General features: G+C 34.6%; 1 protein-coding gene and 1 long non-coding RNA gene across 20 annotated transcripts in view; one reads left to right on the top strand and one right to left on the bottom strand.

Annotated features, from left to right (window-relative positions):
- EHBP1 (EH domain binding protein 1) overlaps nt 1-26517 on the top strand; it is a 391476-nt gene that overhangs the window by 135087 nt on the left and 229872 nt on the right. For all 19 annotated transcript variants that reach the window (XM_072937655.1, XM_072937664.1, XM_072937665.1 and 16 more), the window contains one exon: nt 21413-21470. In XM_072937655.1, coding sequence (XP_072793756.1) covers nt 21413-21470 — 58 coding nt within the window. The remainder of the gene's footprint in view (nt 1-21412; nt 21471-26517) is intronic.
- LOC140685675 (uncharacterized) overlaps nt 1523-26517 on the bottom strand; it is a 94089-nt gene continuing 69094 nt past the window's right edge. Inside the window, exon 4 of the long non-coding RNA XR_012058949.1 lies at nt 1523-2118. This is a non-coding gene — a long non-coding RNA (uncharacterized lncRNA). The remainder of the gene's footprint in view (nt 2119-26517) is intronic.

Raw genomic sequence — 26517 nt, 5'->3', positions numbered from 1 at the left:
GCAAATCTGTCTTTTAGAAGTTCCTCAAGTGCTTAAGATCTTCAGGTCAGGTTTTAGAACTGCCACATTTGATTCTTTCTCAAATATCTGTCTGAAGTAAAGCTTTGACAGGTAATAGGTTATAGTTCTTGTTGGTACTTGGGAAATTTTGAGTTGAAAATTTGCATTGAATTTTCTTCCTTTAATTCAGCTGTTTTGTATTTGTGTGTGTGTGTGCGTGCAAAAGTGAGAGCAAGGTACTTCAGCTATGTCATATGTAATGCTGTCAAATTAATAGAAACATTTGAACAGGTTCATTCATTGATTAAAAAGAAGACAAAATAGTCCTCTTTCATAGAAGCAAGGACTGCTGGGGATAGCTAAAGATAGTTTTTTTTCTTTTTAAAGAGAAGTTTTGCTACTTCTTAAGTACTTGCGCTGTTATTATACTTCCAGGTAACATCTCCAGGGCTGCTGATTTTTTTTTTCCCTCTGAAGTGTACCTTAATGCTCACTCCAGTTTTTCTGTTGCATCTGCCTTGGTGGCATCTTTTATCATCTTTTGCTAAGGTGCATGGTTCTCAAACTGCATCAGTGAGCCTAGAAAGTGCTACAGAGAACTCACAGGTGTGACTAGAGATGCTTAAAAATGTTGGGGGAAGTACAGCAACATCCGTTGGAAACCACACAAACTGCTAGCTTGAGGTAGGTCATTTTCAAAATTAGACTGATATATTTCTTTTAATGATAACGATATTTTAACAAAGCTGAGTTTCAGGTAGTTGCTGTGACAAAAAACAAGTACCACGTGAAAATCTATATGAAACAGGAAAAGAGGAAGGTTGTGTCCAGTATAATCCTCAGGTTTGAGAAGTTGTGCAGCACTAAACACAGGTGCTAAGTTGTTAGGACATACATCCTTCTTAAGTTGTTTGGACCTGACTACTTAATGGACAGAATGATTAGGTCTTTCTTTGGCTTGTGAAAAAATGACCGACACATTAAGGACCTTATAAACCCAGAAAGTTTGGGAACCTGTGATATAGACTTTTGTGATAGCTCTTAACACTTTCCTCACCCATTTTGGTCCTTTGTCTATATTATTGCTATTGTTATCCTTCTTAAATGAACCTTCCAGATTTCCCCTTTGTTTATAGGATACTGTTAGTATGCTCATTTTAATCTTTTAAATTTATCTTTATTCTATTTTACTAGTCTTTTCCAACCATTGCCTTTAAGCCTCCAAAAGCTTGTTTACCACCTGCGTAGTTTCCCTCACATGTTATCTTTCATTCTTTTCTGTCCTCCTCCAAAAATCATTAAATGCAAAGGGCATGTAGTAATATACTCTATCGCAAAGTAACTTAATTGAAACTGAGTTTATTCATGCAATAAGTGGGTTTAGAAATTGAGTTTAATGGTTCAGCTTTAATTTGAAGAGTACTCTAATTTATAAAATAATCTTTTAAAAATTGGTTAATTCATTACTTTTAAAACTTTTTATTGAAATTATTATATAGTTATGGAAGAGTTGCAAAGATAGTATAGAGAGTTCTTATATACTTTTTACCCAGATTCCTTTGGGTGAAATTAGGGTAAATAAATTTACCATGACCGTTTATGAAAACTCAGAGATTAACATTAGTACAGTGCTATTAGGCCAGACTACAGACTTACTCGGATTTCACCAGTTTTCCACTAAGAGCCCTTTTCTGTTTGAGGGGAATTCAGGATACCACATTGCATTTAGTTGTCGCATCTCCTCTGTCTTCAGTCTATGACAGTTTATCAGTCTTCCCTTGCTTTTCGTGACCTTGATAGTTTTGAAGAGTGTTGCTTAGGTATTTTGTAGAATGTTCTTCAAATTGAGTTTGACGTTTTTCTAATGATTAGGCAGGGGTTATGGATTTTGGGAAGATACCAGAGGGGTAAAGTGCCCTCATCACATCGTATCAGATGGCACGTGAAATCAGCGTGGCTTATTACTGGTGATGTTCACCTTGATCATTTTGTTAAGGTAGAGTCCGCCAGATTGCTCCACTGTTAAGTTACTATTTATCCCTTTCCATACTCTGTTCACTAGCAGCCAGTCACCAAGTCCAGTATACACTCATGGGGAGAAGAATTGAGTTCCATTTCCTGGAAGGAGGGATATCAGAGAATTTGCAGACATATGTTAAAACCACCGCAGAATTAATACATTTTGGAGGGGAGATGCTTTGAGGTTATGTAAATATCCTGTTTCTTTGAAAGTGTCAACCACTGATTATCGATTCATTAGTAGGTTTTGCCTGCGGCAGTTATTACAGTGTTATAGTGATGACTTCTATTTCCCTTATTCCTCTTATTTTTATTATTTGGAATTCTTCTGTAAGGCAGATTTGATCTTTCTCATTTTTTTATTCAGTTATGTATTTATACGGGTTGGGACATACAAATATTTATAAAATAACCTTTTGGTATTGTTACTGCCTTTGGTACTAAGGTTCTGACAGGTAGTATATTATTGCAACATTATTTCTTTTTCTAAAAGGAGCCTTTATTTTGAAATAACTTCAAACTTACAGAAAAGTTGCAAAGTAGTGTAAAGAATTAATTCCCACATACCTTTCACCCACATTCCCTGGTAGTAACATTTTATCATATATGCTCTTACTCTCTCTCTGTATGCCATTTTTTTACCCCTTAACATTAACCTTGATGCCACTTTACCCATAAATACTGAAGTGTGTTTTTCCTAAAAAACAAAGTCATTTTCTTACATAGCCATAGTTCGGTTTACCAAATCAGGAAATTAAGATTGAAACAACACTTAATCTGTAGAACTAATTCAGATTTCTCAGTTATCTCAATAATTCTGTTTATAGCACAAGAATTTCCACAGCCCATACATTACATTTACTCTTCTCACATCTTCTTACTCTCCTCTAATCTAATAGAGTTCTTCAGGTTTTCTGTTTTTCATGATTTTTATGAAGAATGTTGCTGAGTTTGGGTTTGCCTGTTGTTTCCTTGATTAGGTTCAGATTATGAATATTTGGCAGGAGTACCAAAGTGATGCTGTGTACCCACTATATCATAATCAGCATATGTGTGTGCATGTAAATATCCTATTCCTTATCAAACTTCTATCCACTAGTTTTAGCATTCAGTGTGGTTTTATAATTGTAGGTTTGTTTATTTCTCTTTCCTATCAGTTTTTGTCTCACATGTTTAGCAGCTTGATTTTTTGAAGTATACATATTTAGGATTATATGCCTCGTTTTGGTTTACCTTCTAATTTTACATATTTTCCCTGTCTCTGTCTGGTAATTTTGTGTGCTCTGAAATCTCCTTTTCTAATATTAATAGTCTTTCCTTTGATTAATGTTTGCTTTATAAGTCTTTTCCCATCTGTTTTACTTTTGGTTTGCTTATATTGTTGCATTTGAATTGAGTTTCTTGTAGACGGTCTGTGGTTGGGCCATATTTTTAACCCACTCTGTAGTGTCTATCTTTTAATTTTTGCATTTAAACCATTTACTTTACATGTAAGTATTAATATGTTAGGGCTGATATCTGCTGTTTTGGTTTTTGTTTTCTCTTTTTCATTTCTGTTTTTCCTTCTTGACTATGGGTTTCTTTAACACTTTTAGGAATTCCATTTTAATTTATCTATAGTGTTTTGTTTATTTATTTTTACGTTTTTAAATTGAAGTATAGTAAGTTTACAATGTTGTGTCAATTTCTGGTGTTATAGTGTATTTGAGTATACCTCTTTGTTACAGCTTTAAAATTTTTTTTTCTTTTTTTAGTGGCTGCTCTAGTTAATACATTATATACACATAATTTATCACCCCCTCCCGACAGTAAGACACTCCTCCCTCTCCCCACTAAGTTGGTGTCAGAGCAGGCAGAGTGGAAAGTCAGAACTTTCATCATCACCCATCAGTATTGAGAACTCCCAACCCTATCCAGTAACAGAGAGAAACCCCCTGTCCCACTCGGGTGTCAACAGAGGTCGATAAAGAACCTCATTACTGTTGGATGGGAATGAGTCCAGGTTACACACATGATTTCCATTGACACTGCAGATGGATGAAGCCTTGACACTGGCTGGTAGATCTGAAAGTCCTGGCTTTCTACTTGACCTCCTTTGACACCACTCCAGTGGGTACCTTGCTAAAATCTCATGTAGGTGGAAGTCTAGGCACCCCACTTGGCCTTTACTGGTATTAGGTGTGGGTGAGGGCACAGCTTTTCTGTGGTGTTCGACTGATGTAGAGTGGTTATTGTCCAGAAGCTTTTGATCTTGCCAGACCGCCCCTTTCCTGGTCCTTTAACTTTAGCTGGGGCCCTCTGTGTGTGAACCCATAGATATTTTGGGGTTATTGGTTTCTTCAGCTCCAAGTCTAGGACGTTTGAGGCTGAGTTTCTTGCAGGTCTGCCGCCTTCTCTTCATTCTTCAGTCTTCTTATGTTGTTTTATATATAATAAGGTCTGGTGTTTTCAGTTGTACCCAGTAGGAGGAATAGGGAGAATTGTCTGCTCTGTCTTTCCAGAAGTAGAAGCCTAGTTCTCTGATGATATTTTAGCCAGACCTCCTGCTTACCCATGACACCATTTATGAAGATGTCTGATTAATCAGCTTGTTATGAGAACAGTGTTCCTGATCTAGATTAATCTAGTAGTACTTGAATTGCTTTATAATTGCAAAAGTAAACTTACTTTATATACACAGTATTGTGAGCATTTTCAGGTCCACAGAGAGAATTTGTCAGCATGTAGTTATTGAGCACAAATGAGTAGGAATTGAAGAAGACATGGAGAACAAATTTTCTAGCAAAGGTCATCAGTGGAGAACACTATAGCTATTTCTTTACTCTTCTAAAATCTCCTTCAATATTCTTGGTTCTGTTTTATGATGTTAAGTATTGAATGGAGAAAGAAAAGAGAGATTGAAGTTAAAGATTCATCAGAGTAGAAACCATAAAAGAAAGTATTGATATGTTTAACTAGTTAATAATTTACAGATTTTTAGTATTAGAGCACTATAAACCAAATTGAAAGGTAATCAGTAAACTGGGGAAAATATGTCAATAAGAAAGATTACCATGATATTAGAAAAATAGGCAAAGGGCATGAGTTTTTCATCAAAGAGGAAATAGAAATGGGTAGTAATACTGAAATTTCCCCCCTTATAATTAAAATAGATTTTTAAATGACTACATAAATAATACATATTATAAAAATTCAAACATTCTGTAATAGTATAAGGAGAAATTGAAGATCTTCTGAAGATACCACCATTAACCTAGTGGTGATCATTCTTGAATTTAACTCATTATGCATATACACCTATACAATTTAAATGAATGTCCTATATGCTTTTAATAAAATATATGGACACCTTAAAATAATTGTTTTCTTACTGGGGGGAGGAGGTGTCTGAATTTAGCTTGCCATGTCAATTGCTTACTGTTCTTTGTGTGAACGTGTATATTTTTTCCCTTGGCCTATGGGACTCCTGAGGGACCTAAGTTGGGAATTTTTCCCTCTAAAGATCTTTCCTGGAATCTGGCAGTGCTGCTGACTAGGGGCTCCTTTAGCCCTCTTCTAAAGAGCCAGGCTCAATGTAGGAGCATCGGTTTCAGCTCTACCACTTGCTTCTGGCTTTAACCTTAGCATCCCAGCTACAGCGCTGGTATTGACATTTGCCCTCAAGGCACACTTTTCTTTCAGTTCACTTATAGATCAGAGCTCCCAGCTTCCATATTAGCTAGACTTATGGTTTATATCCCTTACCCATCACCTTTTTTTTTAACCAGTTGGGGGAAAGCTAGGGTGTGGTCCTTAGAAAATTCCCTTACCTTACTTTTAGGGAGCCCAGCAATATGTTTAAAGCGCTATTATTTTTTTCCAGAATCTACTTGTTTTATAGTAGGTGGACCTTTGTGTTCTTTAGTCTTCTGTAATTAAGTGCAGACTTAAGGCTGTGATGTGTCTTTCCATTTGTCTAAATTTGTTTTATGTGCTTCAGTAAGATTTTATAATTTTCTTCATATTTATAAAAAATGAAAATACTTGCTACTTGCTGTAGTGTGGGATAATTTTGATTCTTCTGCTTATGGAAATATAAATTAGTATCACCTTTGTGAATGGAGGTTTGGCAGTATGTATCAAAAGCCTTAATAATATGCTTTGACCCTGCAGTTCTACTTCTAGAGGTGTATTCTAAAAGCATCCTCATGGGCTTGTGCAAATATTCGTCTATAAAGAAGTTTATTTTGACTTATTTGTAATAATAAAAAACTTGAGTGACATTAATGTTTCCAGTTGGGGTACGGTTAAATTGTGCTGCCATCCATAGAAGGGAATACTTTGTGGCCATTAAAATGTAGAAGAATACTTAACTATATTTTACAAGTTCATGAAATGTTAGATGAACAGAAGACAATTGCAAAGTAGTACTACAGTACGATTTTGTTTTTATTAAAGTTTATTTTTATATTATATATTAATTATTGTCATTTATTTTAGTACCAAAAAGAGTAAATTGTTGATTCTTAAATTGGTATGTATAGGTGGTGAAACATGTTCCTCATCTAGTAGATTATGTAGATAACCAGAGCAAGAATTAGACTTCTGATGAGTAACACTGCATGATAGAAGGAAAGGGAACAGATGACTTCAAAGTTATAAGGGAAAATGATTTTGAATCTAGAATTCTCTATCCTTCCAAGCTTTAGAATTAAGGACTATGCTGATTTTTTAAAGTTCTTCCAACCCCAAATACACCTTTCTATATTCTACTCTGATTCTGGGGCAGGGATTTTGCAAATTATGTTTCTCAGACTATGTTGTTAGCTAGGTTGCTATTTGTCTCTACCATGAGGAGAGAGACAAGAAGAGAGGAGAAGAGACTTCTTAACCTTTCTTGGTATTCTGGGCATTGTTACCTCAGCAGTAACAGTGGACTCCATCCTCCAGCTTCTTTTGATATTGCTAGAGCTGTCCTTATTTTGATACTTTTGAGTTACCTGCAGCAGCTGGGCTGTGCCCACTGGCTCCTCCAAGCTCTTGGTTTTGATAACACCAACCTCTTACCGCTTGTTCCTGCAGCCCTAGGAGTGGTAGCTGCTTACTGCAGTTATTACCTCTGGGTTACCTTTTTGTTCTTTTAGTTCATTATCACGTGTTTAAACCATTTTGTACTGTAAATTACTGTTGTGAGTATAATCTAGTAGAGTTTCTGTTTTCTTAAGTGGATTGTGAGTAATGAAATAAAAAGAATTACTTGAGGATACACTCCAATGTAAAAACAACAGCAACAACACAATACAACAACAACTCAAGAAATAGAAAGTCCTGGGTTCCGAGCAAACCTTGTGTATAAACCTCAGAATTCCCCCTCTTTCAAACACACAACACACACACACCCAAAACAAAACAAAATGATAATTCTAGGTTGACACCTGTAGAGCAGGTATTGTTAGAAAGCAAATGTTCCAAATTAGAACAGGAGGTTTGAAGGTTGAAGAAGATTGTCTTAAGAATAACTGTTCCTTATGATCAAGAAGCTCATTACTCTCAGAAGGTAAAAAAACACATTATATATTCAATAAAACAGAATGTGTTCCACTTGTTTCTTTCTCACCCCTCTTATTAATCCTGTTTTTTTTTTTTGCTTCCAGTGGTATACATTTGGCAGTATGTCTACATGTCCAAATGCTGTTTGATTCTGAGAAAAAATTATATATTTGATATTGTAGGCCCTAGATACCTGTTTTCTATTTATAAGGTAACTCTTAGCCAAAACACAAAAGACTTATTTATAATAGTACACAATGTAAGGGTACAAATCTTGAAAATGTGAAAATGATGTTATGGAGGTAGAGGTTAGGACATCAAGGATCGGAAAAGAAGCAATACTGGGACACACAGGCATACACCTTTCAGTAAGAAGCCAGTAGATGATTCAAGAAATGAAAATGGTATTTTTATTTAGCATTTTCTATATTTTTATTCTTATATGTATGATTTCACAGGAATAAAAATATATTTAAATGATTCTGTATAGCATCTTAGAAGAACATACAACTTACGGCAAATCTTTTGGTGAAAAGCTAGGACACAAATTTGTGCATAGTATGATTACAGTTAGGTTTGTGTTATAATGAGTGTGGGTGACTTAGAAAATGAAGGAAAGGTATATATATTAATATAAAAATACACATATTTTAAACATTTGTAAAATAGAAGAAAATGCATATGTAGGCAATAAACATTGTCAGATGTCAACAAAAGTTACTTACAATTTTATATAATAGACTCACTATTTAAGAATCTGTAGATAAAGGAAATAAGATATAATTCCTCACTCCTGATTTAGAGGTTAAATGTGCATCATAAACGTTCTAGAAATGTTGGAAAGTTGATCTTAAGTGTGTTGGTTTTAAACAGTAAACATATTAATAAGGTCTATTATAAGAGATACATACTCTAAAAAGGCATCATAAAAATTGCGTTTCAGCATTTATCAGGAATGGATGTTGGATCTTGTCAAATGCTTCTTCTAAGTATCCATTGAGATTATCATACGGTTTTTCTTTTTTAGTTTGCTCATGTAGTGAATTACATTGATTAATTTTTTTTAATGTTAAGGCAACCCTACATTTCCTAGAATAGACCCAAGTTGGTAATGATTTATTATCCTTCTAATATTTTGTTAGATTCAGTTTGTTAAAGTTTTACTTAGTATTTTTACATTTGTGTTCATGAGGGATATTGTTCTGTTGTTTTTTGTTTTTGTTTTCTTATAAAGCCTTTCGTTTTGGAATCAAGATAATGTTGGCTGCACTGAATGAGTTGGGTAGTATTTCCTCTTGTTCATTTTTACAGAAGTATTTGTGTGGAATTGGTATCATTTTTTCTGTAAATGTTTAGTAAGACTCACCAGTGAAGCCATCTGGCCTGGAGATTTCTTTGTGGGAAGACTTTAAACTACAAAATTAATTTCTTTAATAGATAGAGAACTATTCACATTATTTTTTTTCTTGAGTGAGCTTTGTGCTTTCAAGGAATTTATTTCATCTGTTACCAAATTTATTGACATAAAGTTACTCATAACATTTATCTTTTAATATGTAATTATTTCTCATTCTGGATATTGGTAATTTGTGCCATCTTTTTTTTTTTTTCCTGAGCATTCCAATAGTTCATCAATTTTATTTATCTTTTCAAAGGACCTTTTTGGTTTCCCTGATATTCTCTATATTTCTGTTTCTTTTCATTGATTTTTCTCTTTCATCTTTACTATTTCTTTTTTTCTGTTTACTTTGTGTTTAATTTGCTCTTCTTTTTCTAGTTACTTAAAGTGGAAGTTGATTTCATTTTAAGGGAAAACTTAAGGTCAGTCTGAAGCTCAGAGGGATGTGCCTGGGCAGGAAATATAAATTTGGCTTAGCCATTTTTGCTGTGGTCATGGGTAAGGTTGCCAACAGATAGGCTAGAGGAAGCAGAGACAGGATCTAGGACTAATTTTTCTTTTAATGGTGGTAAAATATACTTACCTTAACATTTATAATTTTAGTTATTTTAAGTGTACAGTTCAGTGGCATTAGGTATATTCATGTTGTACAACCATCACTACCATCCATCTCTAGAACTTTTTCATTCTCCCAAATGGAAACTTGGTGTTCATTAAACAATAATTCCCCATTCTTCTCCCCTCCCAGTCCCTCGCAACCATCATTGTTTTCTGTCTCTATGAATTTGACTACTCTAGGTGCATCATATGAGTGAAATCATATAATCCTTTTGTGTCTGACTTCTTGCATTTAAGATATGTTCTCAAGATTCTTCTGTATTATAGTATGTGTCAGAATTTTGTTTCATTTTAAGGTTGAATAATATTCCATTGTATGTATATACTATATTTTGTTTACTCATTCATCCATTGGTGGACACTTGGGTTGTTTCCACCTTTTGGCTGTTATGAATAATGCTGCTATGAACATGGTGTTTAACTTTTTGAGGAGCCACCACACTATTTTCCACAGCGGCTACACCATTTTACATTTTGACCAGCAATGCGCAAATGTTCGGATTTCTCCATGTCCTTACTAACATTTGTTATTTTCTTTCTTTCTTTCCATATATATATGGAAAGAAAGAATATATATATAATTATCATCTTTATGGGTATGAAGTGGTATTTCATTTTGATTTTGATTTCCCTAATGAATAATGATACTAAGCATCTTTTCATATTCTTATTGGCCATCTGTTATCTTCTTTGGAGAAATGTCTATTCAAGTTCTTTGTCCATTTTTCTTTTGGGTTTTGTGTGTGTTTGTGTATGTTGTTGTTGAGTTAAAGGAGTTATATATTCTGGCTATTAATCCCTTAAGAGATATATGATTTGCAGTAATTTTCTCTCATTCTATGGGTTGCCTTTTCACTATTTATAGTATCCTTTGATATATAAAAGTTTTTAATTTTTATGAAGTCCGCTTTATCTACTTTTGTTGTCTGTGCTTTTGTCATATCCAAATGACTGCCACATTTAATATCATGAAGCTTTTGCTTTATGTTTTCCTCTAAGAGTTTTGTAGTTTTAGCTCTTATGTTTATATCTATTTTGAGTTAACTTTTGTATATGGTGTAAGGTAAGGGTATGGCCAATTTTTGAAGACTTTCCAGTATTGCGTGGCCAGGTAAAAGGAGGATAAGCCTGCAAAGAGGAAGAAATGGACAAGTGTCAGTGTTGCTAAGAGATCAAATAAGATGAGGACCATTACATTTAGCAACATGGAGGACACAAGAGGAAAAACATAGGTCATGTTCTTAGGGCAATGACTGATCTCATTTGTTTGTAGCATATCATGTAAGAAATTAGACAAGAAGGTGGGTAGAGGTCAAATTGAGGAAGCCTTTAAGTGAGTTTGTGTTTTATTCCCCAGGCAGCAGTAAGGCATAAAAAAATAAATAATAATTCTTTTGTGGGGGAGTATAATATGGGGTAGAGATTCTGATATTTCCTTTGTATTTGAAAAATAGAATTCCTTTCCTGGTAAGTGAAGTATGTATAAGGTAGGTCATTAGTACCAGGGGAACTAGTTCTTCCTGGCCTGTGCTAATCTTTGGACCTAGAAATATACATACTTCTCTGGACTATTGGGTTATGTAACATACTCAGTTTCTTGCTGGGGCTACAGCTGAAAATGCCACAGTCCTGTTTTGTTTCTCTTTGGCCATGACTAGACTGTATTGAACTGGGTTATTTTAAGCTGTAGGCCAGACTGCTGATAGACAGATGTTATTTATGTGCCTGAAAGTCATCAAGAAGTGCTATTATTTTCTGTTTTACTGTGCAGACAGCCGTTCTGGGCATTTTCTTCAGCCTTGGGGCTGTTTTTCTGGGAGTTAGCTACTCTGCCTCATTATAAGGTGCTGCCGAACGTAAGATTATTCTCCTCCCAGTCTGTATTCTCCATCACCAGCATTTTCCCAATTAGAAAGTGTATTACAAAAGAAAAATTTTTTAATCAGGAAGAAATACAAAATCTGAACAAATGATCACTAGTAAAAAAAATGGAATCAGCAGTTAAATTCCCAACAAACAGAAATCTAGGACCAGACAGCTTCATAGGTGAGTTCTACCAAGCATTTAAAGAAGAGTTAATACCTATTCTCAACTATTCAAAAAAGTTTCAGAGGAACAAATGCTTTGAAACTCATTCTGTGAGGCCAGCATTACCCTGAGACCAAAATCAGATAAAGAGACTATCAAAAAAAAAAGGAAAATTACAGGCCAATATCTCTGATGAACATACATACAAAAATCCTCAAGAAAATTATTAGCAAATGAATTCAACAATAAATTAAAAGGATCATACCCCATGATCAAGTGGAATTTATCCCAGGAATGCAAGTATGGTTCAGTGGCCACAGATCAGTCAACGTAAGACACCACATACGAGACAAATATCAGTCTGTTGTTCCTTTTTATGGCTGATTAATACTCCATTATATGGATATACTACGTTTTGTCTATCTGTTCATCAGTTGATGGGTATTTGAGTTGTTTCCATTTTTGTAGCTATTATAGATAATATTGCTGTGAATATTCATGTACAAGTTTTTGGGTATAAAGCTAGGAGTGAAATCACTGGATTGTAATGGTAACTCTATGTTTAACTTTTGAGGAACTGCCAAACTGTTTCACACAGCAGCTGTACCATTTACAATCCTACTAGCAATGTGTGAGAGTTCTGATTTCATCTCTTTACCTGTACTAGTTGTTATCCATCTTTTTGATTATAGCCTTCCTGATGAGTGTAAAGTGGTATTTCATTGTTCAACAACATACTTTCAACTTTTTTTTAAACCATTTTGATTTTAAACTTTATCTACTAGTTTCTTGATAAGGTAGGTGAGGATTTAGCTGTCTTACCACCTCTTCCCTGAAGTACACTTACCCTTCCTTTCCCCATCCTCCGTCTTCCTCAGTCAGCTCTACTAAAGCTAGACCAGAATTCATTGTTCTGACTTAGCTTTTTTTGCAGTTGAGCCCTATGGTTGTTATGGTCATAGTTCCTTTCTTTTGCGTTTCCTATGTTAAAAATTTCTTTTTTTCCCCCTTTCCCCTGTGTATCTATCATTATTATTTCTACATTTTTCTGTCAGCCTCTCAGTATCCCTCCCAAAACACTGAAACATTGGCGACTCATCTGTTCCTTTTTCTCCTGGACCCCACCAGTGTCCTGTCCCACTTTGGAATGGTTTCTTTCTGGGCCTGTGGCATAGATGACATTTTGGGACCTTTTTTCACTGTCATCCTGGGGAATTAGATTTTAAACCTCTAGTTTAATCTAAATTTCTTATCCTTTTCTCTTCCATTTAACATCTCTATTTTATGCTAGATCTGGAAGATTTCCTCCAGTTTATCGTCAGACTCTTCAATTTTTGCTTTCCTAAATGAAAAATAATGACGTCGTTTCCAGGTTTCTTTACTATTCTTTAAATAGTCCTTTTATATTTTTCATGGGTACAATATCTTTTATATTTGTAAGCATATTAGTGATAATGTCTTCAGTTTCTTTCAAGTTCCTTTTTTCTTTCTTTTAGCCAGTTGCCTTTAACATTAGAAACTTTCCTATGATGAACCTTTGTTGTCTGTTCACATTTAAAAGGGAGACTATACAAAGCTTTTGGAAGCTTCATACATGTACATGGGGTGGTTGCTAACATTATTCAAAAATTTGCTGAAGGACAGGCACTGATCTAAGCACTTTATTTGCAGTATCTTAACTGATCTTTACATTGGTCCTATGAAGTTCTAGTTTCACAGATGAGGAACATCTTGAGGCTTAGATGATACAACCAGAAGAAGAGGAACCTAGATCTGTCTACCTTCATTTGATTTTTTTATCCATGGTATTGTTTCCTTGCCTTCCTCCCAATAAATGCTTTGTGAATATTAGAAAATCCCTTGAGAACCTTTCAGTCAGAAACAAAACAAATGTAATCATCCAAACACAAAACTGCAGCAGTTACCAAAGTGTGTTGAGAGAAAATGAAGAATATGATTGTTTATGAGGACTGGGGAGTGGTATGAATGATGTACTCTTTTTTTTTTTCCTACTAACCTCACTTCCAGGGAGCCATGTACATGGAAATATTAGTATTTATGTGAGTTACATGTGAGGCTTGTTCAAATAGGACTAGAAAGAAAAAGTAGTAAATAATATGCTAAATTAAAGGAAGTATTATGGGTAATTTTATAAAACAATGAAGGAAGTAGGAAGTAGTATTTGGGAAGATCAGTATTGCACACGTGATACAGCAGTGATTGATTATAATGCTATTTCTCTCAAATATCTTTACATTAAAAAATATAAACCCTTTATACTGTTGAATAGTATAGCAGAAAATTTATATACGTGTGTGTGTGTGTGTGTGTGTGTGTGTGTGTGTGTGTACATACATATCTTTATTTGTTGTTGTTATTGGCCTGTCAAAGTACGCTCAGCTCAAGTGTGTCTCTGCACTTCCTCAGTTTGAATGCTGTTCCTAAATACTGGTACATAAGTATTTGAATCCCTGCCAGCAAAAATCCATAACTGTCTCCAGTTAAATTTTTATTTTTAACCAAAAGCGATCACTCTGTGAAAATATTTTAAAGATGGTGGGAAGATGCAAAATATAATTTAGAAAAAACAAAAATACTTATATTTGACAAAGATTTAAATCTTATTAATAGAACTGTCCTTTCATTTTTACAGAAAAGAAATATATTCTATGTATATATTTTGTACTGTAGAATTTTTTCCTACTGAATTAATTATTACAGCCTGCTAAATAACTCTTGTGAAGTAAGCACAAAGGAGTGTAATTAACTGGAGCTACAAGCAGCAGTAGTACAATGGGAGGCAGATGTACCTACTGAAGGATAAAAATAATTACTTGAGAAATAGTTAAGTTAGAGTATTTCTGTGATAAGACAATTTTCCCCCTTTTGTTTCAATATTCACAGCATCCCACCGTGAAATACTCAGTTATGGCTAAGAGCCTTTTCCCCTAAAAGGAATAACCTTGTTATTTAGTGAAGTGCCTATTCACATTCACATCGGGGTTAGCATTTCCAACTCTCTTTTTCTCATTGTAAGATATCCTGGATTCTGTGGTGAGAAGAATATGTTGGACTTTTTCTGTTCTGAAGACTTACAGTTCTTTATTTTTAATTTAGGAAAAGCTCAAGGGTCTAAACATTAATTACTAAGCTCTGAGGCATAGCTGTATTTTATCTTTGGAAAGATCAATTTCATATATATGGAAATCAACAGGACATAAAAAGGTTAAATTTGGTCTCAGCACTTTGCAATACAAGACAGCAGCTGTTTTATTGCTATGTATGTGTGTCTTTTGCATTTTCTGTAATGTTGAGGAGTTACTATAGCAGACACATCCAAAAATCCAAGTGGTTTGACCTAATAAAAGCTCATTTCTTGCTCACCTTTCAGTCTAGAGAAGATCTTCTAGATTGATTGGCCAGAGATTGGTCCTTCAGTAGCCTGTACATCTCTCATTGTATAACTCTGTCCTCCCTGCGTTCTGAAATCTTCTCCATTCAGCTGCTGTGCAAAAGGCATTCTCATTTATTTTCTGCTTTACTCCAGAAGTGACCCCAGTCACTTCTCACATTCCATTGGTGAGAAATACCACGTAGTTCCATCTCAACATGGTGGTGGTGGTGGTAGTGGTTGGGCAGGGTGGGGATGAGGGGCTTCTTATAATATCTCACAGGTTCAACATTAGGCTTTGGAAAGGGACCCTGAATCTTTGGTGGTCAATTTACTCTCTGCTAAAACATGTTATTTCTCCTTTCATAATATTATTCAAAGGTGGTAATATTAGCTACTTCTAGATTGTCAGAAACAGGAGGCAAAGGACTCTGTGCCACAGATTCTTTACCCTAGTCTTGAATTTCTCGTTTCATTTTAGAACACCAAATATTTAACCAGTTTGAGTCATTTATTCTTAAAGTCACTGAACCATAGTTTTAGAGCTAGCTGAGATCTTAGTGCAGTCTCTTCATTTGATAAGTGAGGGAGTAGGCTCAGAGAAATGGAGAGGCATTCCTAAGGTCACTAAGTGCCAGAACTAGGGAAAACAAGTTTCCCAACCTCCAGTCTAGTATTCTCTCCTCTGTACTATGTCGTCTTTGAGGGGCCTTCTTTTACACATTTATGTCTCCTAAATTATTACAAATTGTTTCCCCAGATTTCTTTCCTTTTACTACCCTTATAAGATTCTTACCCTGGAGAAAGGGAGATTTTAATTGATGTAGAAGAGAATGAGGGATCTGAAAAGCATCTGTCGTGTTGTTACTGTTCTGTCCTGTAGTGGAGTACCGCATTGACGTGGCAGACCCAAGGAAGAATGACTCAGGGATTGGAGGGGCTGCAGGTGAAGGGGAATGCCAGAGTCAAGTGGGGCCTTTTTCAAGATTTTGCCTATGGCCAGCTCAGACTATGGACAACATTTATGTTAACTTAAGACAAAGAATACACTTCCTCCACTTCTTTTGACTCAGAAAACAGATTGATTCAGCTGAGAGCTCTTTAAATTCAGTGAAATTTTAAAAATTAATTCGTTTAACTCTATCCATACTTAATTCCAAACTTAAAGTACTGTTTTATTTTAAATAACTTCCTCCTACATTTAAATAATTCCCCAGCATAAAGTCATATAAATTCATTGCAGAAAATACAACAAAGTAGATTCTTAAAATGACATGTAATTTTATTTCCTAACAGTAGCCATTGTTTTTGAGGTATTTCTTTCTGGTGTCTTCATTTATTACATAATATAGAAGAAAATTAAAATCTGTATTAAATAAACTTACGATATTGCAAGCATTGTCCTATGCTTGTAAATATTCTTAGAAAATATTTTTAGTGGCTCTATAATTTTCAAGTAGACAGATGTACTGTAATTAGTCACTCATCTTTTGTCAGACCTCATTTAAAGTGTCATAAATTATGTGGTGTTTTTTTGAAAATTCTAAATTAAGTGATCTCAGCAGTTGGGCAGGTTCTTTTTGTCAGTGTGCATATTTCCTGAGATATTTATAAGTAATAGATCCTTCTCTGTATAAGGTCTTTTTGTCCCCTTAGTGCTCCCCAAGGTTGTGCCTGGAGTTGGGTGGTTGGTTTAATTGTCTCTCCACTAGGTTGTAGACTTCCAGAGGATCAAGACTTGGCTTCTTTCATCTTTGTATCTCTATTACTCAGCACAATGCCAGAAACGGAAAGGGCATTCGGTAAAATATTTGTTGAATGCTTATTATGGATCTGGAAAGCAATGAAACTGATTTTCATGTGGTGGTTTTTCTCACGGCTTTTCTAGTTTCACCTCAAACACCTGACACACATGAGAGAGTGGAAAAGAGTAAAGGAGTCTAAATTTAAGCCAGAAGTATATTTCTTTAAATTTATCTTAATAGATAGTAGCTCACTAGTGACAGAGAGAAGGGCCCCAAATTTAGTTGCAGACAAAAGAAAGATAGGACTTAACTGCTTTATAAGCTGATTCATTCTAGCTCTCATATCTTTTTCTTCTTGCACTCCATTTTCCTCCCATCCTTCCTACTCTCCAGAATTTAGCATTAGGATCTTAGTGTGAGACAAGTCTTGCTACCTTCAGATTCAGCTTGTTACTTTTTAAGGATTCTAAGGGTAGGATAGAAGGTAATTTTTTATTTCTAAATGTAAAGTTTCCTGCCTTAAATAAGCCTACCAAAAGGCTCCAAATTGTCCAGTGGAACCCTTTAGATGGATTTCTTAGGCAGTGTGTACACATTTAATGCATATGTATGTAAAATGCTTATGTATGTAAATACCTATATACAAAAATGTGTGTGTTTATATGTATTATGTGTAAGGCTACCTGGTTACTTAGGTAATGGGATAGAAATGTTCAGTATGTGACTGTTTAATTCTCTTCAAAACCTGGGCTCCATCAGGTTGTCTTGACATGTTTTGGTAGAAAGAAAGTTGTATAATTACAAGTTCCTTGGTAACTGAATAAAACTCTCATGATTGCTCTGTCTCTGGCCTCTTGGAAGCATGTAAGTAAGTATTTAATTGTTCTTTTCTAGTACAGCATGGATGCTTAAAATATTAATTGTGATCAACTAATTGTGTGGCTATTGGCATTCTTCTATGAGACCAATAACTCACAGCACAGTTCTTTATTTTAGAACATTCTACCTTACTTTGTCCCTGATAATGTTAAGGTGGACTGATTTCTAGTAAGACATTTTAAAAATTGGTCATGACTTAGAATCACAGAAGAAGTTTATTCACCTCTGGGGACGCTCTCAAATAAGCAATTTATGTTCTATTAACAGCTTTGGAACTTCAAGCATATAGGTTAGTAGACTACTTTTCCTTATTTTTTATGGAAAGAGGCTTCCCTATTCTGAAACACTGAGATCAGAATAGGTTGAGGGGAGGGAGGTGTTGAGAGGCTAAGTTAGAAGGAGGCAACAATACAGGTGGCACTAGGACGATACTGTGGAGGGGAGACCCCCCTCACTGCCATCACAACTAATGCCTCACTAATACGTCAAGTCAGGAGGTATGGGAATCGCCACCACTCCTCCTGTAAAACTGGTTTTCAACCTTGGCTGCATGTTAGAATCACCTGTAGAATTTTTTAAAAATCTGCACACCAGACCAATTAAATCTGATTCCCCAGCAGTGGAACCTAGCCATGAGTTTTGTTTGTTTGTTTTTAAAGCTTCCCTGGAGTTTCCAGTATGCAGCCAAGTTGAGGATGCCTGCAAAGCTCAAATAAGCTGCAGAGAGGATGTATTATGTAGCTACTGACTTTAGTTGGACCTCATCAATTATAATTAACCAGCTGGGAATTCCTGGATGAAATTTAAGGTTCACTCGTAGCAAATATTCATTGAGCCTCAGCCTTGTACCAGATTCATATTAGTGGCTAGGAATATAAAGATAAATAAGATATGGTTGATAAAGGAGCACAGTCTAGTAGAGGGGATAGAAATAATAACAAATAATGAAATACAGGGTATATAGCATATTAAAATAGAGATACATCTAGGGTATTAATGGAAATACAATAGAAGGAGCAATTAACTCTGCCTGAGGTTTAGGACATGGAATGAAGTGGGAATGAAAAGAGAAATGGTCAAGGTCGCACAGAAGAAGTGATGAATTAAGAGTTTATGAGATAGAAAAGGAGAGAAAAAAGAGGAAGTTTTAAAAAAAGGTTATAACACGCAAAGTGTTCAGGAATTGGTTGGAAAGCAAGATACCTTTGAGTTATTTGCAGGTTATACAGCTAGAAAAGGAGATGGTGAAGTGCCTTATAAACCACATTCAAGAATATGGATGTCATTCAGGAATATGTGATGTCACGGGGTAAGATGCATACAGGGCCTAAACAGATCATCTTAAGAATGAAGCTGGTGGGGCATGAAGCAGTTGATTGTGTTGGAGGCTCTGGTAATCTGGACAGCATGGAACTTGTTTAAAGAAATGTTTTTTAAAGTTTAAATTTAAAATAAAATGGAATATTATTTAGGTCAAATAAGTCTGTCAGATTCAACACTGCAAATGCCAGTATTTAGTGCCTTCAGGAAGAGCCCAGGAAGAATAATAAGGAAAAGCGGTAAGATTTTTGTAGCATTTCTAAAAAAAGTACCATAGAAATTTAATTAAGAGTTGAGGTTGGGCTGGAGATGTGGAGATGAGAACATAGTGAAAAGGTGAGTCTAGTAACAAAATTAAGTGGTCCAGCAAGCCACCAATGCATTCAAACAAGGTAGCTTGTGCTTGTTGGCTACTCAGTCCCTCTACTGTTAGGCTGCCATCATTGATCAAATCCTCTGCCCAGCTCCATTGTCTTCTTGCCATACTACTCCCCATCTTCACTGTCAGTTGTTCTATTCTACTTCTCCCTGTGTTGAACAAGGTTTTGTTTGTTTCTCCATTGGTACAGATTCTTAGATTAACACTCTGATGTTTCATAGAAACTTTCTTCTGTTTCACCTGTAATTTACCACTTCTGCATCTGTCTGCTGCACCCACCATCTCACAGTGGAAAGAGTCACCAAAGCAAACTACTGGTTTTAGTTTACAATTGTTGTCTTTAAAGCCTTCAGGAACCAAGTTTAGTCTTGGATGGAGAACCACCATTTTCCCATTTATACCATGCCAGTTACTATCACTATCAGAAACATGTTGCATTTGTTTAGATGGCTCCTTAGACAAGTAATTTGTTTATTGGAACCTTCCTCTTGTTTTCCCTCTAGCTTTTCTTGAGGTTCTACCACCTAAAGTGAACAAGCATTGACATTTTACTATATTTATGTTGCTTCTTGTATTCTTCTTATATTTAGCTGGGTTATATACACTATAAATTCTTAGTCTTTGTATGCCTAATGCCATTTCTTAAATGGTAGTTTAGCCAATGTAAAACTCCAGGGTGGCAGCTATTTTCCTTAGCACTTGAACATCATTAGCTTCATTGTCTTTTGGGCGCTCTTGTTGCTAAGGGTAAGTTGCTGTCAGCATAATTATTCCTCTGCTAGTAACCTGTCTTTTCTTTTATGATTTTTCTCTTTATTCTTGCTGTTCTGTAGTTTGATTGCAAAGAATGTAGACATAGATTAATATTTATTTACCCTGTTTATTCATTAATATATATTTTTCTGTCTAAGTACTGCTATCTTCAAGTCTGGCATGTTCTTAGTCTTATCTTTTTAGAATTGTCTCTGCCATTCCCACTATTCTAAACTTCTGGAATTTCTATTAGGTGTATGTACTTCTCAATCTATCTTGTTTATCTCTTAACTTTTTTAAACGTATTTTTATTTTTTCACTTCTCTGTACTACATTCAGGGTCAGTTCTTTAGTAAAATTTTTCATTAGACAACTCTCTGGACAGGCTTCTAGATGAATCACTAGGTAAGGCGTTTATGTCTGGTGGCCTTTTATAATGTATATATGTATATTGTTGAAATAGGAGGACAGGCCACCTGCTAATAGTAAAGGATTCTTGGGTAAAATGAAGGAGACAAGGAAAGTGGTGAAGGTCACTGAGATGAGTGTATCATTCATTTTTTGATTTAAAAGCTTTTATCTAAGACTTTTAAAAATAAAAATCTAAGTAAAGTAACTGATGATCAGTCTTGATGTTTTCTCTAAGCATTAAAGATAACTTAGTTGTATTAGCTGACAAGGTGAGTTTGTTTTGTTCGTAACTTTATATTGGCAGAAGACAAAGAAAAGAGAGATCCAAGAGTTAGAAAACCTGTATTTCAGTCTTGGTTCTGCCAGAACTTTCAATGAGTTATTTAACTTTGTTGAAATAATAGTATGTACCTTGCCTATTTTTCAGCACCAAATTGTTTTTATGAAGATAGTTGAGATGATTGATTATAAAAATGTTTTGAAAACCACAAATATTGTTTATAAGATACAGAGATGCAAAAGTAGTATAAACTATACATTTAAATAATTTTGGGAGTACCATTTTAATGCTATTTTCTCTGAATTAAGGTGGATAATGTGTTAGAAGTATAGTATTAAACTTTGGAGAAGGTGTATGTGTGCTTTTCTTTTTAAAATAGTCACCAATGTAAGTATTTTATTTTACTTGGTTTGTCCCAATGAATCAACTTGCTACAATATTTTTAGAAGAACATGTAGATGAAATATTAATTTAAATTAGATCACATCTGTATTCAACATCCACTATATATGAATAATTCATAGAGCTTTATTATAAGTCTAACTGCTCTATGTAATCTAAAGCAGATGACTTTTTTTCCTTTTAAAAGTATTAGAACTAACTTTTATTAATTTGGTTTAAGATAACTTAAATTATACTTAATTTTTTTCTTATTTTCCAGGCAACCAGATAAACTGGTGGTAGTCTGGACAAGAAGAAGTCGAAGGAAGTCTTCCAAGGTTTGTCTGTTTTTCATTAAGGACATCTTTTCAAATTTTATTTTTATTGAATTTACATACAGCATAAGTCACAGGTCTTAATTATATAATTTTATGAGTGTTGTTCAATATACACTTGTGTAATTACCACTCCTATCAAGATATAGACTATTTTCATCACCTTTTTCCTTTGTGTCTTCTTCCAATCAGTTCCCAACCCTGAGGCTACTGCTATTCTGATTTTTCTATCATCATGGACTATTTTTGCCTGTTCTTGAATTTCATGTAAATGGAATCATACAGTATTACTATTTTATGTCTGGTTTCTTTTGCTCAACATGTTTTTAAGATTTATTCATGCTGTTGTAAATATGGGTAGTTAATTTATGAATATACTATAATTTTATATATCTGTTGATGAACATTTGGTTTGTTTCCAGTAAATGATCACTATTGTGAATAAATATGTTATTATTGTACAAATATTTTGAGGGACACAGATTTTCTCTTGGGCAAGTACTGGGTAATATGGTAGGTTCATTTTTAACTTTTAATGTCGTCCCACCAGCAATACAGGAAAGGTCCAGTTGCTTCAACTCTTGAATATCATCTTTTTCAAAGCACACATTTATAGTTTTGGGGGCATTATATTTTGGGCCTCTGATATTTTCTTATACATTTACAAATGAGAAAAGGTTCTAAAAATAGACTAAAAAAATAGACTAAAACTGATAGGGTCTTCTATCAGTTTTGCTGAGTGAGTCAGTCTTAAGCTTTTGTGGAAAGGAGCAACATTAGGCCATCCACTAAGTATGGTAGATGAATCTGACTATAACTCTGAACATTAGAAATAGACCCTGAATGTTTTTAGCTATCAACAGAAAGTGATTTTTCTTCTTTTAATAATTTAGTAATACTACCTGTTTTCTTTAAAATTATGAAATATAGTGAAACTTCAGATTAAAGGTCAATTCAGTATACCCATATTTGAAGTTAAGTATACTTTTTAATTTAATTACATTTTGAAAGTCAAACAACTTTTACTAGGTCCAGATTCTTTATCATGTTGTATCAAACACTGATTGAATCCAGGTGGTAAAATGCAAATATATGAGGTTGTAGGTTGATTTTTCTCAGAATGCAGTATTTTCTAGAAGGAATTATTTCTTGTTGGACTAATTTTTCCAGTTGTGATGCTCTTATTATTTCAAGTCCCTGCTGGATATTTTACAATCATTAGGTATTCTCTTAAAACATTATAGATGTACTTCTTTTGAAAATTTTATGAGAACCCATAGTGTGTTAAGCTTATTACAGCATATACATACTATGTTCATGTCTGTGTGAAATGTTCTATAAATTGTACAGAACAGCTAAATAAAATTCAGTTCCAGAAACTATGAAAGAAGTGATTATGATAGTATTGTAAAATTTAAACAGATTTTTTTAACCTTGAGAAGTTTGAGATCCATGGTATTTTAGAATTCTTAAAAAAAAAAACAAAACAAACAAAAAATCTTGTCCCCAGCTATTGTAATTAGCTATCAGTTACACTAAATCTGAAGACTAGAACCATCGTTTTCTCCTGAAAGAGTCTTCTGTTTTTTGACATTTTTCCTTTAAAATATGCATTATTTGCTGCTATGTCCCATTGAAATCACTTGGGGGAAAACAGATTTCTGCAACCATTGGTCAGAAAATTGTCTAGTTTTTACTTTTATGTTTCTTTTTTTATTTATGTTTTTGACAAGGGGGGTAATTAGGTTTATTTGTTTATTTTTAGAGGAGGCACTGGGGATTGAACTCAGGACCTCATGCATGCTAAGCATGCACTCTACCACTTGAGCTATACCGTCCCCTCTACTTTTATGTTTCTGAAAAGAGTTTGGGCTACACAGTAATCAGGTTTTTTTAGTTTGTTTTTTGTTTTGGGGTTTGTTTTTTTTGTTTTTTTTTTGGTCATCTATATAGCTTAGTATTTATCTTGACTGATTTCACATCTAACTTTTTTGTATTGGTGGATTGAAATTTATAACTGACACTCATATAACAGATTAGACAGTAATAATAAAGCACATTGCCTTATTTAATTTGAAGTTCAAGTTTCTTTGGGTACATATATATTTCTGAAGTTAAATATATAAAGCATTCACTGCTGAATGATTTTTTAATGAGAAAATAATTACCATGAGTAATTAACACAATATACAGCTTCCCCACCTCTTTTCTTCAAGTCATGGCATTTATAACAAAGATTTTGTCAGGCTGCAGTTGATTTGTGTATGCTTAAATAAATTATTTTTCAGTACAGTATGTGACAGTAGAAAGCAGGGAAGTTGTGATAGACCAGAAGAATTATGACAGAATAGTCTGCTGCCTTAAATCCAGTTTTCAAAGTAGAAATTTAAACTTGAAGAGAGGTGGAAGAATTCCAGAGGGAAATAGAGCCTGAAAGTTCCTCACCAGCTTTTTGATGGCATTACCATCTTTACTTCCTTGCTCTGTGGTTATGCTACAGCCTTTAACAGTGTGTTATGGTATCAAGAAGGGGAGGGTATAGTTGCAGAGCTTTGCCTTCTGGACGTGATGTTGGTGACTGTAAGGTGACTTTACATGTGACATCTTAAACATATGGATAGTTGCAGTCTTAAAAATTGAAAATCATCAATTTAACAACTAAATAACAATTATAAATTTTCCATGAAATATTCTGATTTTGTAGGGATCAGAAGTAACAAGTGAATATTTACTCTGTATTTAGTTGTATATTAGGTACAAGTCTTTTAGGTAAGGTATGATACAAAATAATTAGAAAAATAAGGCATTTTATAGAGTCAGTACCCCAAATCGAGAAATGTTGCTTTTTCCCTAGGTCCTGCCAAAGGATCTGTGATGTGATAAAAGGTGAAAAAAAAAAAGTATAAGTGGAACTGAATAATGTGACCTAATCCTTTCTACCATTAACTGTACTAGGATACTGGCAAAATGATTAAATAGCATGACTTTCCTAACTATACTAAAGAGCTAAGTAGCTCTGTGCCTAATTATTTTCTAGGGAAATCCTTTCTATTACTCTGAATAAAAACTGATCAGGGTTCTTGTAGTTTTAAGGTTTGCCAATATGATATGCTTTTTCTAAATCAAGTTCTTAAGAACCTAAATTACTGTCTCCGTGGATTTGTACAGTTAGATGTTTATTACCACAGCTATTTTTAGTTAACTGTTTTAGAATTTTCATTCTTTTTCCAGCTTCAGCTTCTTTAATTCTGTTTGAAGTAGAAACTGTAGTAAGCTCTTTGAAAATAGAAACACCCCCCCCACCCCCTTCATGTTTGCTGCTATGTACTTCCCTGGTTTCCTCTCCAGTAAAATTTACTAGTCCTGTTTTCTGCTTACAGTATAATAATTAGCAAACATTATAAAGCTGGCATAGCCAGCTCCACAGCTGGACTAACTGATATTGCTACAGTGCCCTAACTTAGCTCTGTTGTACAGTCCCTGTAGAAAGGCTGTCGAAAAGCCAGAGCTCTAACTTACACCTTTTCCACTGGAGAGATGCTAGAGTGGTAAGAAAATGGCAGTGTACTAGCAACTTTGGAACTGGCACCTTCCATCTCTTTTTAGTAAAAGGGAAAAAAAAAAAGGATTTTAGTTTGTTAAGCAGAGTGTATTTTTGTTTATTCTGAAGTCTAATTATTACCATTCCCTGATTCAAGACTGAAGATTGAAGAAGGTCATTTAGAGGACCAGCATTAGGGTACCTGAGAAAATTATCTGATCTCACCATCATCCAACCCTGCCCACATTCTCTGCTTTCCCCACTTTTGATCTCTGTGTCATATACATATGTGTTAAGACCTTAAGGATAGAAGACTATTTTCTTAACTACTGTGTGAGTCAGGGGTAGAGTTGGCTATGATGTCAGTTAGGTGAAGAATTCTGGACTTGGAAATCATAGAGTCGGTTCTCCTACTGATTACTAGTGTGTATTCGTACAAGCCATTTACTCTTTCATTGTTTCAGTTTCCTTATCTGCACCTGGATTAGCTCTCCTAAGGATATCTTCAGGTCTAAAATTCTTTGATGGCTGTGTTTTCATTAAGAATTTTGCAAATACTCTATCTTTTCTGCTGTGGTTAATAAGAAAAGTTAAATTATTATACTTTTTCTTTTAATGTTTCTATTGTATGGGGAGGCTATGAAAATATAATTAGAGGGAGTTTGAAGAGACCAGAGAAATAGCCTGACCTACCACTGTAGTACATGAGAATTAGAGTTGTCATAAATATTCTGAATTAAGTATGTAGAATTTTGATGAAAGATTATCTAAGGTGGGCAGAAATTTACTTTCCAAGATGGAGATTATTTACTTTGTGGAGTTTTTGTTCTAGGACTGTCACCAGGCTTGGAAATAGGCAGGGGAATAGAGGAATCTCTGGAGTTGTTTTTTTGTTTTGTTTTGTTTTAATCAACAAAACTCAGTTCTTTACCTTTGGCTATGGTGTGCTCAGTGTCCTGTGGTAAGTGTCTACTTCTTTTCTTACCATAAGTTTTGTGATTTGGGGGCATTGGGGAGAGACTAGAGGGAGAGTTATTGATAATTTAGTTGGAGTGGGAGGACACTGCTAAACCTCTACCTTTTGCTGGTACTTTATTTTTTATTTTTTTATTGAAGTATAATTGACTTACAATAGTCTGCTGGTATTTTAACTAACAAGATGTGATAAGATTTGCATGGATGTAGTTTTCCATGATCTTGATCCCTTTTCAGTAACATTTCCTGAGTTCAAATCCAACTTCTGCCACTTACTTGCTGTGTGATCTTGGACAAGTCTGTACTTCAGTTTCCTCATCTGTTAAATCTCCTCCCTGACGTGGATATGTGCTTATATACTTTAACTTCTTTCCCATTACTATGGAAGAATCGTCTGTGCTCCCAGCAAACGCCAGTCTGTCTCCTTGTGTACTATTAAGGACATTACTCTAGCAATTCTTTCTTTCTGCATCATTGAATTTTCCCTCTTAACTGGACATTTCCCATCAGCATAAAAATATTTTTCTCTTATTA

The sequence above is a fragment of the Vicugna pacos genome, chromosome 15, assembly GCF_048564905.1.
Source record: "Vicugna pacos chromosome 15, VicPac4, whole genome shotgun sequence".
NCBI lineage: Eukaryota > Metazoa > Chordata > Mammalia > Artiodactyla > Camelidae > Vicugna > Vicugna pacos.
This window is presented reverse-complemented; position numbering and strand designations above follow the sequence as displayed.